This window comes from Nelumbo lutea, chromosome 1, assembly GCF_056320005.1.
Source record: "Nelumbo lutea isolate HS-2025 chromosome 1, American lotus-T2T, whole genome shotgun sequence".
Taxonomy (NCBI): Eukaryota; Viridiplantae; Streptophyta; class Magnoliopsida; order Proteales; family Nelumbonaceae; genus Nelumbo; species Nelumbo lutea.
The window spans coordinates 76,979,057-76,994,482 of record NC_142684.1 but is presented as its reverse complement, the minus strand read 5'-3'; the positions used below and the strand labels follow the sequence as shown (position 1 = coordinate 76,994,482).

The 15,426-nt window shown below is 33.8% G+C and overlaps 1 protein-coding gene across 1 annotated transcript; it reads right to left on the bottom strand.

Moving 5' to 3' along the window:
* Window positions 1-4,761: 4,761 nt before the first annotated feature.
* Window positions 4,762-6,203, bottom strand: LOC148875494 (peroxidase 56-like). The gene is made up of 4 exons (XM_088965632.1): window positions 5,955-6,203; window positions 5,660-5,851; window positions 5,401-5,566; window positions 4,762-5,258 (listed from the first exon to the last, which is right to left on the bottom strand). The coding sequence occupies exons 1-4, from the start codon at window positions 6,174-6,176 to the stop codon at window positions 4,855-4,857; spliced, it is 984 nt and encodes a 327-aa protein (XP_088821758.1). The 5' UTR covers window positions 6,177-6,203; the 3' UTR covers window positions 4,762-4,854.
* Window positions 6,204-15,426: the final 9,223 nt, after the last annotated feature.

Genomic DNA, 15,426 nt, shown 5'->3' with positions numbered 1-15,426 from the left:
TTATTTATTATTTGTATTGTTTAAATATTATTTTGAGGTTGAAAATTATTTTTTATGAGATGATGCAATTGAAATCAACATTCCAAATTGTATGTTCTTGGGGTAAAATAGTAAAATCAATAAATTTCAAATGGTAAATGGCTGATTCAATATAAACAAACTTATGGATTTGGAGCCTCTAAAAAATAGAAAAGCATATATGCTTCTTTTCAGATTTTAGACAAAATATGTTTTTAACTTTTCAGATATGAAATTTTAGATTTATCAAATGCCACCTTAATGTTTATAAAATTCATTTTTGTCATTAGATTGGATTGTATATCAGATTTAGATTTGGATATACTTCACTTTGAATCCGACCTGATCCATTTGTATCCTTCATTTGTGTATATTGTTCACCCATACATCCGTACAAAGAAAACAACAGTACAACTAAATTGAAAGTTGAAAATATGATGTGGATGGGAGGAGTCATTACTCTTACAATTCGAAGACAAAAAACTCAGGAGTGCATGTTCCCGAGAACCTATTTGATAGAAAGTTGACTTTGCAAAACCATATCAAATATTGCATTCTTCTAAAACTAACCCTTATATAAAACTAAGAGTCCAGCTTATAATTATAGAGTTACATTTAAAGTTTGAGTGTAGTCTTTGTAAATAGGGTCAGGTTAGGGTTTGATTCTTTGATTCGAGTCAGGTTCCGGTTTTGGTTGATCCACCCTGCTGGGTCATGATACTTTGCATATATATATATATATATATAAACAAAATATTCTTGTAATTTTTGACTTTTATCTCTATAGCTTTGAAGTTTAAGATTTATTTACATGTTGATTTTGTTTTTTTTTTAAATGGAAAAAGTGACATCTTAGAATTTATAAAACAATTTCCTAACTTAAATTAATATATTTTGGGTCTTCAAAATGTGTTAAAAATTACAGTTGAAATGCTATAGGTTGGGTCAGTTGGTATCGAATTAGACCCTATAGGGTCGGATTGGATTTGAGAATTATGTATTTTTAAGCTAGGTCGGATTGGACAGTGGAGGGTTGGGTTAGAGTTGAGGCAAACCCATGGCAAACCTGACCCATTGGCATACATATTTGTAAATAATGGGTTTATGCAACTTTTGAAAACCTTATCTCCACAAACGGACTACGGACTAATATATCTTGAACAAATTAAAGCACCAACGATGCAAAGAACCTGATTGGCTCAACATTCAAGAGGAGATTTCCCGCTGGTTTCAACTTCTAATTAATCTGAACTACTTAATGTATATATAATTTGATCATTGCCATAACTAACCAGATAAGTTCATAGCTCTGTAGAAAGGAAGTGTGATCAATTCTCAACGAGTCTATCGCATCCTGTAAATGAGCAGTTTTTTTATCAATCCGTAGGTTGATTGAATTCCCTATTATTACGAAAAATCCAAGAGAGGCTGATTCGAATGACACTCAAAATGAAAGTAAAACAGAGATAAAGAGAAGTAAGTACAAAGAACATACAGATTTACTTGATTCGACTTATAGCCTACGTCGACGAGCGAATAAGGAGCAGGAATCCACTATATAGTCAGCAATAGAGAAGAAATGCAGGCTTGTACACTCACAATCTCACTCACAGAATAAACCCTAAACCTCAAAAAATACACCCAAATGCCTCACATACTCTAACAAGACAAAGACAGAATATGAAAGAGAAAAAACCTCCCAAAATACATAGCTCTTTGAATTTGGTTCAGACCTATAAACTGAATATGGATCGGGTCCATTCTGCCACTGCACCCCCAGTGGTGATTTGTGGTGGTTATGCTTCCACCACAAACCGCTATAAAATTTTACCTTCAGATTTTTTTTCAAATTATTTCGAGACGAATTCATAATTATAGATCACCACAAAAGATTCAAGGCACAAAGATAACACCGATATCTTGATCGAAATACCCATTTTCATCCTTTCATAGATTCCAAAGGGAGATCTCGAATTAAAAGGACTGTCGCTTGATCATGCTACAGTTGGTCAAGGGCCAAGGGGCGTTGCCAAAAGTGCCTCTCCCCTACAAGTTGCTCTGTCAAAGACATAAAAGATAATACAATTGATTATGTGCAAGAAACTCAAAAACTATAGATAATGCTAAGGATTACGTGGGCGTTTCTACACCTCTTAATTCATAATAAGTGAAATCTTTTCTCCTTATAATTTGAGCCCTTAAAAATGGCATCACATCGTAATATGATTAAAAATTAAGAAAAACGGGTATTTCTTTTATGAGAAATTTTATTTCATTCCTCAGATTCGAGAAGTTTTATAAAGAAGGGAAGATGCACCAGCCTGTAATAGATCAAATGTTGCTAATTAAGCAATTTTCTTTTAACTTCAGAATTTGGGTTTTTTGGTAAGCAAACGCAGCGTCAGAAGACAGAAGCTTTGAAAAAGTCCATCATGGGCCGGGCCAGGATTATCACCTATGCCAAGAGATTTTATCTGGACTGTGCCTATAAATTTAAGTACACCATATGGTCTAAGAAGATACAAAAAAGATGAAAACAGCCCATAAATTCTCAGGCTGGGCCGGGGCTAGAAATGATCATCCCTTAATCCAATTCTCCATCCCAACCATAGAAATAGACAGGAAATGAAACAGAGTCAAGCTTTTCCTCTTTGAGCATACATGCCTTCCTTTCATTAATTAGTGTACGAGATGCAGATTGAGTTAGACAGATACTGATTTTCTTTGTTTTTTTAATTTAATTCATTTTTTAAATTACCTTAAAAATTTTAGGTAAATACATGGTGGGCATCTTTTTTTATCAAAAGTAAAAATTTATGGTGCTGGAATGAGAATATCTCTCGAACAGCCGATGCTCACATCACTCGATCGAACAGCCTCTCCCAACCTTACACTGACTGAAGCCGATCTCAACAAAGGAAGAGTCAAGTGTTTGAATGGGTAAAAGACCTTTGATAATGGGTAAAGACACTGGAATGTTTGGACTTTGGATGGTAATGTAACGTGCAAACTGTCAGCCGGGTCGATGTCAAGTGTCAACTGGGTAGAAGACCCTTTGGGCTTCGGGTTGATCACATGTTGAATCTTGCAACCCACATCAACCCTATATCCCACCTCTATTTGGAGTCATGGAGTGATTTTCCTAACTACTATTAGTCAGAGTCAAAATTTTAATTTTGTATATAAATCTTGCAAATAAAGCCTTTATAGTGGACACACGGCAAGAGATTGTTGGGTGAAATTTCCCCCTATAAATAGAGGCTGACGGGAACATGTAGGGCCTATCTAGATCTCAAATTAGTTTACAGTACAGAAGATTGATCTGGGGTCACTTAGAGAAGCTTATCATGAGATAAACTATACAAGATTTGTAAAGGTTTCCTTACCTTTCCCTTTCTTTCTCTACTTTTTCCTTCAACATGTGATAATACTAACAAATCAGTCCACATTAATATATAAATATTCATAAGTACACGTAGATAGAGGCCCAAAGCAGGACGGGCTGGGCCTGCATTTTCCTGTAACCCGAGAGAACTTCTTGCCAACCAAATCCTGGGATTAGGCCTTTTGGACCTTGACCAAAACAACATTTTTCTTGAAATGAAACCGGAACTCTATTTCTTTTACATGAACGAAAAAGAGAGCCGGATCTGTTATTTGCACCATTAATTGAATGTAGGCAGCTATGTAACCAATCACGAGCGAAGACATCAGTGAGGAAAAGATCCTCTACTGGCTTAATGATATCATGCCAATTGATTCAGTTGTGGTTCAGCATTCAAAAAGACATGATATCAGAAGAGCTCTGACCAGTCAAAACCTGTGAATTTTGATGAATACCGCCTTAACTTAAAATAAATTATCATGGTATCATTGGGTATCAGCTTGAAGAAGATTCAGAGCCATCGATTTGGTTGTCAACATGAGTCTGTGATTGTAATAAGTTGCAATATTAGTCTACTTAAAAGAGAAGCCCAAGCTTTAAAGGAATCTCTCTTAGAACTTTAAAGGGAAGCGACCAAACATTATCAAATTCACAAATTCATTATAGATGATTATTCATGCATAATCAAAAAGGGAATTCATACATACTGCTATATTTTAAGTTGTGGGTCGGTGCGTCCAAGATTTTCTTCTTTGATCTAACTTCTCTTTGTAAAAAAAACCCCTTATTAGGTACCAAATTAAGCAGATTAAACTAAATACCTGTAATTTTTTATGGGGCAGCGCCATAATTTCTCCTTAGAGATTCTTTTTAATTTCATTGTTTATTTCCATCCTCCTACAGAAGTACAGATGCGCGTTTGGATTTAAAATGATCCTTTGCACGGATTTCTCCTCCAATTTAAAACATTATCTTTACCTATTACGTAATAAAATCAGAACGCATTTCGAGGCACAGCCACAAGAACTACAGACTCCCATAGAGTTTTATTATTTATTTATTTATTTATTTTTGCAAAGAGGAAACTTCATTAGATTAATCTCAAATTAAGTAATTTGAAGGACTCATGGTCATGGAATCCAAACCGAACGCCTGGAGGAAAAAAAAAAAAAAAAAAAATTGCACCGTGATTATAAAATTGAAGAGACGTGTGAAATGGCCGCGCTTCAGATGAAAATTAAATGAAAAGAATTATTCTTTAAACTCGAAATACAGTTGCTACTACAATTCAAATGTCACCAGCGATTAGTGAACATGGCAATCTAGCGAGATTTCATTATTATCGTAATAATCTCCAGTTTGAAAACCTAGACAAGCACTGAACAAATCGATATAATTTTCGATAACAATAAATCCAACAGGTTGCAGAGAGTAGCCGTTAACGTTGGACATCAGTTAACGAATGCGCAGTGCTTCCTGATTTCACCTGCAGTGCCTGTAAGGACTCCAATGTTTCCCATGTTAACCATGGACACCCCAAAATCTTTGAAGAAGGTAGAGCCACTGCCGGTAGCCTCAAACACGTAAGCCTTGGTTTCAGCATCGTTGAGAAGAGCAGAGTCGGACTGGAAGAGTCCTCTTCTTTTAGCGACGAGCTTGTAGTAGCTTGCGTCGAATGTTCTGTAGCTGCCGGGGTCCATCTCAACCTGGGTGGTGGTATCTCCTGGCTGACATGCACTCTTCAACCTTGGAACGTAGTTGGAATCCAACGAGGGGTCAGAGTCTCCTTTTCCGGTGAAATTGTATAAGCGGTTGGTGAAGGAGGGGCAGTGAGATTGCCCAATTGTGTGCCCACCTGCATATTAATTCAACAAGCTCGATCGATCGTCATCTTTTAAGCTAGCTAGCTAGGTTTATTTTCGTAATATATTGTTGATTGATTCCAGTAATGAGTCCTCAACCATAAAAGCTAAGGATGCTCATGAGTCGTGACATACCGGAGAGGACGACTAGGTCTTTCATGCTTAGACCCTTTGACAGGAAGCTTAGCTTGAGGGAGGTGATGTTGAAGAAAGGAGGAGGTAGATTTGCCAAGGACTCCGAGGCCAACGACACTGTTCCATCTCTACGCCCAGTGGGAACATCCCAGAAGGGTCCATTAACCTGGAGAAACGAAGCCATATATATACTAATTAGTAACAATCATACTGTGTTATAGAATGAAGAAGTTTTAGTCTGAAAGCATTCATGTCTTACAAGGTTGACAGCATCCCTAGCTACCAAGGCAAGTATGTCTGCACAGGAGACCACTCCAGGACACTCTTTCTCCAATCTAGACTTGGCAACATCGACTACAAAGAACCCGTCAAGGCTTTGGTTAGGGATTGCGGTTTTCTCAGGATTAGGGTTGGCAGAGGTGGCATTCAAGAGCACCGAACCATCACATCCCTGCACACAGCACACAACAACTTGTTGTCAACAGGTGTTTGATATATAATCACAAAGAAGAGTTGTAGGAACAAGCTTAGAGATGACACCAAAAACTACGTACCCTGACGAAACAGTCGTGAAAATGCAGCCTCAGTAAAGGAGCGGCAAGGGAGGGCAAATGCGTGACGTATTGAGCAGTTGTCCTTCTCACTATTTCCTCCGCCCGTGGGCATGTATCCTTGTAGAACCCTACTTTCAGACCCTGAGCACTGCTGGGGTCTAAGAGGAAGAGCAAAACTAACAATTGACAAAGGAAAACTGAGAGAAGCCTCAGACTAGCCATGTCGATCGCCAGGCAAAAGGATAACAATGGTTTTGATTACTAACTCCCTTGGGTGATGATGAAATGGTATAGACCATAAGCCTTCTTTATATAGAAATTCTTGAATGTAACGGTTTTCACCCATTGATGTAAGAGCTGTCATCATAAGGCTCAACTCTTATATATTGTTTAGTAGACAGTTTGCAAATTGAACAATTTAATGGTGGTTTGAGATTTGATATTTTCTAAGAGAAAAGCAAAGCAGTTGACTCACCTATTTTATTTTAAAAGGAAAATAGACTACAGGAAACCTTGGTTGATGCATTGCTGTCGCTACTTTCTCCAGATCGCCTATACTTACGCCTGATAAAAGGCATTCACTAACAAATGAAAATTCATCAAAATTCAACGGGACCCATTCGCACTCACATTTACTCTCTCTCTCTCTCTCTCTCACTCACGTTTACGCATAAAAGGCATTCACTAACAAATGAAAATTCATCAAATCCCCCGGCCAATTTTGATGAATTTTCATCGTTTACTGGTAAGGTGTATCTGGACTGGTTACAACTAAGCATTTAAGTATTGGTATTGGGCATTGTATCAGACAATTTAGATATAGAAACACATGAATATGCTAAGAAAATGTACACAAATTGCATAAATATATTAAGAGGGTTAAGTTTAATGTCAAAAACAACTATAAATAATATATAAATACATATGAATTGTATATTTAAATGATATATATATATATATATATATATATATGAAGAAATATATTCTAATTAATATACCAGGACATGTAAATATTATACAATTTTATTAATAATGCATCAATCAAGGGTTCAAGGAAAATATTATATAGATTTTGCAAATTAATACATGCAAAAAGCCAATATTATTTTATTATCTATTAAAGCGTAAGGCATAAAGCATATGCAACTATTATATTTGAATTATTATACCATTTTTTCTATTTTCTATTTTTATTTTTTAATGTTAACAAAAAATTCAACTAAAAAATTAATTCTTAAATGGTAAATAATATTTATATTTTTATAAACAATAAATATTCTATTATAAAATGTAAAATAAAATATCAATTAATAATTTATAAAAATATATAATCTTAACTTAAAATATATAAAATCTATTAAAATTTTGAAAATGCATATCATATGAAAATTCATGAATTTTAATTACTAAAATAATTATTCCATTATTAATATTTTATTTTTATAAAATTTTAAAGTTACAAATTATTTTTTATAAAAAATGTAGATTAATGTTTTGATAGATTCAATTCATATTGTATTTTCAAATATGTTGTAAACAATACTTTTATTTTTGTAAATAATAAATACATTGTTATTTAATGTAAATTAAAATTTTAATTAATACTTTATAAAAATTTAAGATATATACCATATGTAAATTTATAAAACTTAAGTATTAAAATAATTATTATATTATGAATATTTTATTTGTATAAATTTTTTAAATTAAAATTAATTTTGATATATATATATATATATGTGTGTGTGTGTGTGTGTGTGTGTGTGTGTGTGTGTGTGTGGATTTTATAAATTATCTTTTCCATTGTTTTATAAAATACTAATTTTGAATATTGTTCTTTTTAATTTATAGTTGAAGTTTTTTTAGAACAAATGTATGTTTTTTTTGTTTGCAAGTAAACATTAAGTTTAATAAAAGTTATTTTATTACACTTATTAACATGAAATAACAAATGGCTTTATGGTTAATGAACATTTGTGCTTAGGCATTGACCAATTTGGGTTTGATTCACACTCCTATTTTTTTTTATTATTATTATGAGATGTTGTATCATTCGTCGAAACCATGGTCGATATGCTTCTGTATTGGGCGTATCATGTCGATATTCTAATCCTTGGTTACAACTAGAACAAGATCATGCTTAAACAATGGATAGGTTGGTTCCCTGTTTTATTGTTCGAGAAAACATTTCTTCACCGGTTTTATGACCATAGTTGATGTGGGTAAGAGAATAATAGAATAGAAGAACAAGAGAAACCAATATCCTTTAGGTTGTGTTTGGTTTGAAAGAAAAAATAAGGAAACCTGGTCTAAAGAAAATATAGGCTCCAGATTTCCCTTTACCTTTCCCTTATTTTTCCTATCTTTTATCTTTCAAATCAACCATAGTGATATGATAATCATCTTTAGTCCTCCACATGAAGGTTTTAAAAACTGACTCGGAACAAGAACCGCTTTGGTGACTGGTTTCTTGGTCAGTAGTTCAACCATCTGATTTGAATGGACAGTCCATTACAATTTAAATCAGAATTAATTAAAAAATAATTAAAAATTATTATTTGAATTAAATGAGTCAATGGTTCAACCACCTAAAACAATGAATCATTAACCAAATCAACCGTTTTTAACTAAAGATCGAAATAAGGATTGCCTAAACAGTTCCCAAGCTGAACGGTCTAACACTGCTCTACATATAATATATACATGCATAAATAAAAATTAAAATATAAGAGAAATGAAAAGGCTCTAAGAGTTGTTATAGACTTTCAAATAGGGCTGTTCACGGGTCGGGTTGGGTCGGTTTACTGGCATTTTTCCAACCGACCCAACCTGGTCGGTTTACCTAGAAATGAAACTGAAACTAACCCATTTAAAAACTATTAATTTGGTTAATGATTCATTGTTTTAGGTGGTTGAATCGTTGACTCATTTAATTCAAATAATAAATTTTAATTATTTTTAATTAATTCTGATTTAAATTGTAATGGGCAGTCCATTACAATTTGGGTCGGTTTGGGTCAGTTTTGTGAATAATTCTCTTGGTGTGAACGGTAAAGGGTTCAAGTCTAACAAATCAAAGGCTGGATGCGTGAAAATTAAAAATGGTTTGATGGATTAAAACTAATATTTTATATATCAGAAATTTTATATATAATATGTTTATTTCTGAAATAAAGCTGAAATTCCACAAATATATATCTGAAATATATATTAAAACCGAAATATATCAGATATATATATATATATATATATAATATCTGAAATATATTATATATATAAAATATATCTAAGCCGGTTCGGGTCGATTCGATTTCGATTTTCATACATGAAAACTGAAACCGAACCGAACTATCGATTTATGTTTTTTTATAACCCGAAACCAACCGATATTGAAGAAAAACCAATCAACTCGGATTGGACCGGACCGGGTTGATCGGTTTGGTTGGTTTGGGTCTTGTTATGAACAACCCTACTTCCGAATACATGCATGTTCACAACAATCTATTTATATAAAAGAAGAATCCAATAATAAATGCACATAATACTATAATAGGCTCTTTTATATGAAAAATCCGTTTTATTGTAAACCAGAAGTTCAACTTGCCGTCTCACATTTAAAATTAACACGTGGCTATTTCTTTTGACCATTTTCGAGTTTGCAGAAAAAAAAAAAAAAAAAACAATAAAAGAGGGAATCTACTCAGTACTGATGAACCACTCACAATGCAAGGTCGCATCCTCTCAGAATCACCTAGAGTGTCCTTAAACACTGATTGGTTGGAAAGGGAGATCCGATCTAAGGATTAAATTTCTATTTCTGAGTTGACCTCAACTTACTATATATACATACAATATTACGACTGATGCTATATATTGTGTTCTTTGTTTTCTAGTATCGAATTCCAAGGGCCCGTTCTGATGTATAGTTATTGAGATACATAAACAGATAAGACCACGTTGGGAGATTGAATCTGAATTGTTAGAACAATAACGTGTTAGTTGGGGTCACGTTTTGAGGGGTCTATCTTTAAGTTGTACCGTACCAACGTACTTAGATGTTATGTTAGAGGTATTTTCTGAATTTTGTAACGAGCAGTTTTGTTATTAACACTGGCCCCGCATGGCACGGATTTTGTGTACAAGTCTGGCAGACTGTGATTCGGTCTTACGGTAGATCTAGTCACTACAAGTTGATGTGCCTTAAAGATGACAGAAATTCAAAATGTACAATTTTTAAGAAGCTCGAAATGAGATTTTGCTTTTTTGTTTTTTTTTTTTATTTGTCTTTGTATGGAACGATACGTCAATCTTGATACAATAGCTCAATGCATCTTTTAATTGTCAGAACTATTAGAATATCTTCCCACAAAGACCTGTCAAATTAACCATTTGAGTCTCTGAGATGCTTGAGAGGTTAAGGCTGAATGGTGGATGTTATGCATTGTTTTAAAAACGGACCCTGGAAATGAAACTACTTTGACAACCTGATCCTGTGTCAAATAGCTCGAACCTTGGTCAAACAGTTTGGGGCAAGGTTTTAAAAACTGGATCGGACACGGAACTATTTTGGGGACTGGTTTTTAGGTTGAGCAGTCCAACTGTTTGGTTTGAATGGACGGCCTATTCTGACTTAAAAATTAATAAATTAAAATATAAATAAAATATAAAACAATCAAAAACCATTATTCGGATTAACAGATTGATGATTTGACTGCCCAGATCAACGGATCATTGACCAAATTAAAGATTTTTTTTGACTAAAAAATGGTTTTAAGGTGAAACAGAACCGATTATTTAACTAGTTTTTGGGTCGATCGATTCAGTCGTCCGATTTGATCTAGTTCTCAAAACCATCGCTTTGAGGTCTAAAACCAGACCCGAAGCCATGACCAGTTCTCGAATCAAACGGTGTGATTGTCCGATCGGGTCCAGTTGCACTCAAAACCATTATTCGGGTTCGTTCGATTTGAATAGACGATTCATTTTAATTTAAAAAAATAAAAATAATCAAAATAAAAAACAGTCAAAATTATTGACCGGGTCAAACAAATTAACGATTCGACTACTTGAATACCAAGTCAATGATTTTGGCCAAACACCATGTTAAAAGTGAAACAGGACCAGGGCTAAACGGTCCAACTATCCGAATACACGACAATTTGAAAACACTGATCCCAGTTCCACCTTAGATATTAATTGGTCAAGAACTCAGGTCTAAACAGAATGTGTACTAATTTGGATTGTGGGCTGGAAGAAAAATAAATTATCTTCGATCCGAATGTATAAAGTAAATGGCCTCGATCACAATTCACACACCTTATTTGACAGTTGAGACTGCAACATCTTGTATTCCATGTAAACGTAGGGAATAATGAGTGAAGTAAAGAAAGAAACGAAAAATAATGAGATAATAATTAACAATATAAGAAAATAAAATTGCAAGGTGTTCACTGTTATGTATGATATAAAGGAAAATTAATACATGCATGTTTTGTTGCTGAAGACATCATTATGAAGTCTTGGTCGCATCCATTTGGCCACTAATAGCGTAAAAGTGATGAAAAATTTAAAATTTGTATAACATTTCTATATATTTACTAAAATATGTTTGATAATTTGCAACAAGAAACTTTATTGGTAAAATATCATTTCTTACTCTCCTCTGAGAAAATTAGAGCAATCGCAATTTGCAAACTAGGGGGAATCCAGGTTTCCTGTTTACTATGAACACTGTAGAGAAGTTTTAGTAAATACAATTTCTAAATAAATAACCAATAAAATACACATAGAAATTAAGCAGGATTATTAAGAGGTATCATGCATGTTGTTCATATCATAGGAAGCGTAATAGGTAGTCTATCAACAGGTGTGTCATGTTTTGTGGAACCAACACACTTACGAAACAAGTTCTTGAATTTGTTCCAATTAATGACACATAGTCTTCGGGGACAAGGGTGCGTTTGCGTTGGGAAAGGAATTATACAATAAAGTTGCTCCAAATCCAATTCTTGTTTGTGTCACTTTTGGACTCTCAAGATATAAAATTTGGATTCCATTTCAAGCAAAACCAAGGTTGGTACTAAATTCATTTTAAAATTTACTGAACCGAACTGATGGTGTGATACCTTTCGTTATTTCCAAATTGCGCTTGTTTTTTAATTATTCTCTATGTGATGTCGTAAGGGTAAGCAACAATACCACATCAGCTGCACTTACGATGGGTTGGGCTAGTCCAATAGGGCAATCCAGGCATCTGACATTAGCCCAACTTTAAAGTTACATTTGAACCTACTTATAAGTGTACTGGCACGGATTCCAAATAAAACTATTTTTATGAAAATCGATGCGATATTTGCCAAACACTACCAAGTGTTCATGTAAATCTGCAACAATTTTGGATAAAACTTGATTGACTAAACAACGTGATTAGTGCTCCAAGAATATAAACTTGTTTGCAAAAGTATCGATTCTTGTGCTTCATTTATCCCAGAAATTAATAAATAAAAAAAAAAAAAACATCTTGTGCTTAGTGCAATGGTTATAACGTCGACATCATCTCCCTACTAGGAAACTTTCAAATCGACTTAAAAATGACAATTGCATGGTTGCCCAGGCACGTGACCCAACTCGACCGTTGTTGCCCATCCAATGGAAACTGGGCCTTAAATAAATGCATCTTTGCCTCTTTCCTCTAACATTTTACTATTTTACACCCTCTATAATGGGCTACGGATGGATTGGATCTAATTCAAATCCAATCCAATTAATTTGGATTTGAATGACCCGTTATGCTTGTTGGATTGGATTGGATCAGTAATGAATTGGAATCTAGCTAACTAGCTTATACCAATTTAATCCAATATTAACTGCAAGGTTTATCAGTTTTTGATAATACTGATACACGGTAATGATAATAATTAGAAGTCTGTCTTTATAAAATTCTACCATATATCCACCACCTATCAAGCTGTATCATGCTAGTATCAGTTGACAATCAATTGTTACAAATCAACAAGGCTGCTGCTACAAGTGGTTATAAATCCATTGTCAACTGTTGCAAACTGTGACATATCCATATTTCACCTATTACTAAATTGTTATAGAAGCATGCTAAACCGATTAATCAAGTGAACTGGATTTGGTGCAATCTGATTCGGTCCAATTTAATGTTTGGATCATTCAATTTGTTTAAATTCGTTTTGATTTACATTGATTTCAATCCAAACCTGGTCCATTATATATTGGTTTAATCCAACCTAATCTAATATAAAATTTATTATAGATGGACCAAATCCAATTCAATCTAATAAATATTTTGAATCAGATTAATCCAATCCAATATGTCTTATTGCATGATCCATCTAATCCGTCTAAAATGATTTTGGACTGGACAGGATTCAATCCAAAACCAATCCATTAACACCCTTAATTGATACAAGTTCTCACAAAACCTGTCCACTACAAACCAACCCACGCTGGACCATTACAAATTATACTCAACTCTGTTATAAACCCATCATATTCAAATACTACAAATTAAACCATATTTAGCCGTTATGAACCTATTCTCAACCACTTCATACTGACATTACAATTGATTGAAACCAATGATCAATCATCACAAACCATATTCAATACAATGCACAATTGGTACAAACCCTTGGGCTGTGTTTTGGACCGAGACTAAAGGTCACCTTTCAAGTTCAAGGTTTAATAGATGTTCAACGTGAAACGACCATGTAATTCAAAGCCTCAACATTTGCTTGGTTTGCATAAATTGAGCTTGTTTGATCACCAGCAAGATGAGTCTGAGACTCTATATCAGCGGAAATGACTTAATATTTATCTTAGTATTTTGTAGGGCTGTTCATAAGAAGATCCAATACGACCAAACCGATCAACCCGAATCGGCTGGGTTTTCTTCAGCACTGGTTGGTTTCGGATTGTAAAATATCATAAACCGATGGTTTAAGTCGGTTTTGGTTTTCACATATGAAAATTGAAACCAAACCAAACTGAACTGACTTAGTAGTTAGTAGTTAGTTCCTAGTTAGTATTTACAATCTACTTAGTTTCTAATTAACTAAGTTGTCTCTATCCTATTTACAACCTAACTTAATTTCTAGTCTTCTAGTTAGGAATGAGATTAATCACAAGTATTGTAAAACAATTAGACAATGAATTTTTTTGGAAAAGTTTAAACAAAAGAATCAAAGAATCCTAATTTTTATGGTATTTTACACCAAATAGGTAACCAATTACAATTAGAATTAGGTGTTATTTTTTACTTAGATTAGGAGGTTTATTGAAATATACAAAATTCAGTCTTCTTTCTCTGATATAGTTTGACTTTCTATTTTCTTGATGACTTCTATTCTAATTTGGTCCGCCCCTTACCAATTTCAGTATTCTTTCTCTAATTGAATTATGTGTCATTTTTTACATCAAATTTCAGTATTCTTTCCCAAATCTACCAAGCTATTACCATGGTTGAACTTAGAACCGAAATCGACCCAATCCAACTCAAATCGACCAGGTCAGTTTTGCTTAACACAGGGTTGGTTTTGGTTTCAATTTTAGGAAACCCGACCAGGTCATGTTGGTTGAAAAAATCTCAGTAAACCGACCCAACCTGGCCCATAAACAGTCCTACTATTTTGTCTTTTAAACTCAGTTTAGAAAGATTACAAATACAAATATGTATGGTATAAATATATACAAAATACAATGTTTCACACACTATATATTTGTATTTGTACTGGGCATAATGAATAAATTATTAAGGTGATTGTGAGCTTCTTAATGGTTAAAGCTGAAATTAAATTATTAATATATTTTCAAATATTTTATAATTAAATTATTTTCACTACAAGACAAAATCATAAGCAATTCAATTCAGCCACTTAAGCCTGTTATCAAACGGCCCCAACTTTGAACTTGTTTCGCTGAATGAGCCCAAAATATTTGAAACTTAAAAATTTGTCGGTATTTATCTTTCCTTCTAAATTGCTGGGTGTTTAATTTTGAACCATGTCTGTTTCCTTTAATTATATTTTGCTGTATTATGCAAAAAAGAGTTTCACTCTCTCCTTTTGGTCATTATTGTCAAACTTTGACTTTTCAATTATGATCCCATCTGGCTTTCTACCATCTTTGGCCCCTTGTGTCCCCCTACCAAACGAATCAAATGACAAGCCTCCTCTTAATTTAGAGCTGTACATTGTCTGGATCAACTTGGGAGGCATCGATCCCCACCCTACTACAGAGGGTCTTAATTGGCATGCATCTTGAGTTCTCATTATCATCTGTTTTAGGTCTGCATTATTTCTAAGTTACTGATTGCACCAAACATTTTGTACGCAATTATCATGGGTTATTTGCACTTAGATGCTCCAAAGTGCATTTCCTTCTTGACATGAAACAGATCGATCCCGTTAACAGACAATTAGTGTATATGTATATATATAACGTT